Below are 3,935 nucleotides of genomic sequence, written 5' to 3' on the forward strand. Positions count from 1 at the left end.
TCTTCCTCTGAGATCCGCACCTCAATAGAGGAGGAGTCAGAGTCCCTCTCTCGCTCCCGCTGGCTCTCGGATGATCTCTCATTATCCAGAGACGTCTCATCACTGCCATCGATCTTCACCACATCAGCATCTGCCTGCTCCGTCTCTGGAACATTCTCTCCTAGAGAAAAAAACATCACAATTGCATCAGTTACTTGTCAGTGAATCCTCAACAAATTTGTCAGCTTAAAGCGGATAACACTAGCAAACAACCTTAAGCTGGTTTAAGTTGTTTTTAGCAGGGATTTTCAATTGATATTTGAGTAAGTATATCAGGATGGGATGTGATGTCATTAGTATGTCATTAAAGTATCAGCTCAAAACCTACAAACTTCACAGACATATTATTGAAGAATTTGTGAAAAGCTGTGTCCCAAATGGCTTACGACTTACGGCTAGGGATGGGTATCGTTAAGGTTTTAACGGTATTACTACTCTTACCGATACTGCTTATCGATTCGGTACTTTAACGATATTCTTATTGGTATTTTTTGCTTTATATATATATATATATTATATATATATATGACAAATTAAGAGCTGAATTAACATTGCTTTATATTCTGAAATGTAAAATAAATATTTAATGAAACGAATATAAAACATCAATTTGTAAATGCACCAGTGTGCAGATATTTTTAGTGTTTTATACATAAGATAAGATACAGTAAGAACATGAACAAAGAAACAAAGCAAAACAAACTAACTCTCCAAGCCAAGTAATCAAATGTAAATGAACACTGCATAGTTTTCAGTGTAAGTTTTGTTAGATTAATGCTTATTAAAGCTATAACGTTATTCAGATTAAGATCTGTGAGTGATTTTCTCTTTGCATTTTGATGGCCCAAGCGCCAGTCAGTCACTTTAAGACAATATATCGACACACATCGGATTTTCTCCCAACTGTTCTCCTCCACTTAAGACATAAACTGTGTTTAAGTAAATACTCGCCAAGCCGGCCATTTTGACATATTTGTGTGTATTTGATCGTTTGGACATGCGCCCGAAGCTCTGTTTGTCCGTTTTGGAGCGTGCTGCGTGCACACATTTCAGCCTGAGGAACAGCGTCTCTTGTGCGGATTGTGCTTTCAACGTTTTATTATCAAACAATTATTATCAACCGATTGAGCTGATTCTGACGTAAAGTTTGGGTTTTAGGGAGGAACGAATGCACACCGCTGTGAAGGGAAAGAAGTTGCGGAAGACAAATGCAGATAGTTTTTAATAGCTTTATCTCATGTTTTATTTGTATAATCCTTAGAAGCCAAAATCGAAATAAAAAAAGAGTACTGAAGGGCTACCAGGGATTTTGAAATTTTGTGAGCCCTGAAAATGCTAGACAAAGTTGTATTCTCTCAACTATGTTATTTTCTGCAGATCATCCTATCATGGCTGCATCTCACGCATTACTGGACCTTAGTTCTGCTTGACACTATTCACCATGATTCCCTTGCATGAGCTTGAAAATTACATTGGTATCAGTGGACTGATAGTGTGGTTTAAATCTTATGTATCTTGACTGTTATCATATTGTTTTGGTAAATGAAGAAATGGTATATCAAATACAAGTTAGTTACGGAGTGCCACAAGGCTCAGTACTAGGTCCTTTGCTTTTCACGTTTCATATGCTTTTCTTAGAAGACATGATCAGGAAACATGGACCAATCTTTCATTGCTTTATTTCATTGCTAATTTATATTCTGATACGCAAATTCATATTTTCTCAAGGCCCTATGAAACCAATTTACTAACTTAATGGACTGCATAGGACAACTAGTAAGGTCTTCATTATTGAAACAAAAACCTTCAAATAGGAAAACTGTCTAAAAGCTAATTCACATGTTAATGATCTCAGGGCTAGATTATTGTAATGGTTTAATAAAACAGGTTTATAAAAAAAAACTCAAGGTGGTACAAAATGCAGCAGCTAGAGATTTGACAACTCTGTCAAATTGCTAATACCAAGAATATCAATATCATCTGTATATGTCATCGATCCTTTTGACATTTAGATCCTACATTATAAAAGTGTTTTTCAGAGATCAGAAACTATCTCAGTTTAAATCTACAATGAACACCATCAATTTCAATAAAATGACTTCTGCTGTAGCTTGGAATCAAGTATTACATTGTGCACATCTTGTAAAAGTTGTATTGTATAAAGCACTATATAAATAAAACTGACTTGACTCGTCAGAGCAGTGCAAAGGCTCACCACTGCGCCAGCGCCGCAGCTCCAGCTCCAGCCTCTGGATGGTGTCCCTCAAGCTCTTGTTCTTCTCCTTCTCTTTCTCGTACTTACTCTTCCACTGCTCAGCTGTCAGCTCCAGGTTAATGGAGGCCGTGTTCTTGATGGTCTTAGCACTATAACACACACACACACACACACACACACACACACACACACACACAGGTCTCAGTATGCTAATTCTATTAATTCAGTGCAATTAATTATAAAGCTTTAAATCTGCCATTGGTTTACACTGATAGAACGTTCAACACTCAAAATTTAACCAACAACAATTAGCTTGTTAAATGGATAGTTCACCCAAAAATGAAAATTCTGTCATCATTTACTCACCCTCATGTCATCTTGATAATGTTCAGTATGACTAAATAAATAAATAAATAAAAATAGCAAAAATACCAAAACATTCTTGAATCAAGATGCATTTACTTGACAAAGTCATATAAGTCATTTAACTTGTCAAGTATATGCATATTGATTCAAGAATTTTTAGATATTTATACAAGAAAACAAGAAGAAAATACTAAGTAAGAAAATCCTTTTTTTGCAGTGGCATGATAAAAAAAAAAAAAATTTTTTTGGTGAACGATCCCTTTAAGAAGCAGTCAGATTCATATTCAATAACAACTGCTCTTTATTTAATACTAGGCAGAGCAGAGATTCTGTTGATTCTGTTCAAAAGTGGTTCAGTATCCCCTTCAACCTTGTGAAAAAAAGTGCTTTACTGCATTAATTGTATGTCCACTAGTGTAATTGTAATGTAATATACGTAATATAAAATCAATGTAATAAAAGGCCACTTAAGTGAACATACAGAGATTACATATCTTAACACACATTTAAGAAGAGTCTTTTGAAATAATGTCAAATTAAATATTTTAAGTAAACAATTTTTTTTATAATCTTTTGTGGTGTTTTAAAGACGTACACTTCTTTTGGTGTGCTGTCTCACATACTAAAGCACATGTAAAGTACTTGACTATAATTTTAACTATAAAGTTACTCAATAATGCATTTAAAGTTAATATATTTTAAATATACCATATTGCAACTTCACCATTAAAAATATATTTAAATACATGACTTACAAGTTTAAATAGAAATGACATTAAAGTATATTTCAGTTAGTCATAAATGCTCGTCAGTAAAGATGTCCTACTTCAGTGGATCAAAAAAGCACTCTAAAGTTCAGCTAACTCCATTTATTATATACAGTACCTGAACTATAATTCATTTTTATTTAATTGCAATTAACATGCAACATTGCATTCAGTTAACACTTAATTTTTTATGTTGTAAATACTGTGTAAAAATAGTGTACTTCATTTTCACAAGGGCAAGGACCAGTATTGAAAATGTTTTTATATCGCTCTGACTTTACTTTGTTCTGAAATTTAGGTTTATAATTGTATTTGAATGTTGCTGTTTCATATTAGCAGTAAAGCTGTCAGAAACATGATAATGATAATTGAGATGATAACTGAACTCACGAAGAAACACGATGAAGATTTCTGTTTGATCTAGCTGTGATGTTTTTGCACTAGTGGTCGACCGATATATCGCCATGGCCGAATTTTCAAATATCGGCATTGGCCGATAAGTTTTTCTGTTTGGCCGATGTGTTCGAAGCGGGACTTTTATTTTGACG

At 34.1% G+C, this 3,935-nt stretch overlaps 1 protein-coding gene across 2 annotated transcripts in view; it reads right to left on the minus strand.

The window, feature by feature from the left end:
• Positions 1 to 3,935, minus strand: part of kif5aa (kinesin family member 5A, a) — a 45,272-nt gene that overhangs the window by 32,378 nt on the left and 8,959 nt on the right. Inside the window, exons 11-12 of one of the 2 annotated variants that reach the window (XM_016502850.1) lie at positions 2,225 to 2,403; positions 6 to 160 (exon numbers count right to left, since the gene is read on the minus strand). In XM_016502850.1, the coding sequence (XP_016358336.1) occupies positions 6 to 160; positions 2,225 to 2,403 (334 nt within the window). The remainder of the gene's footprint in view (positions 1 to 5; positions 161 to 2,224; positions 2,404 to 3,935) is intronic. The other variant, XM_016502851.1, reaches the window with a different exon arrangement.

The sequence above is a fragment of the Sinocyclocheilus anshuiensis genome, unplaced genomic scaffold (genome assembly GCF_001515605.1).
Source record: "Sinocyclocheilus anshuiensis isolate Anshui unplaced genomic scaffold, SAMN03320099.WGS_v1.1 scaffold1838, whole genome shotgun sequence".
Lineage (NCBI taxonomy): Eukaryota > Metazoa > Chordata > Actinopteri > Cypriniformes > Cyprinidae > Sinocyclocheilus > Sinocyclocheilus anshuiensis.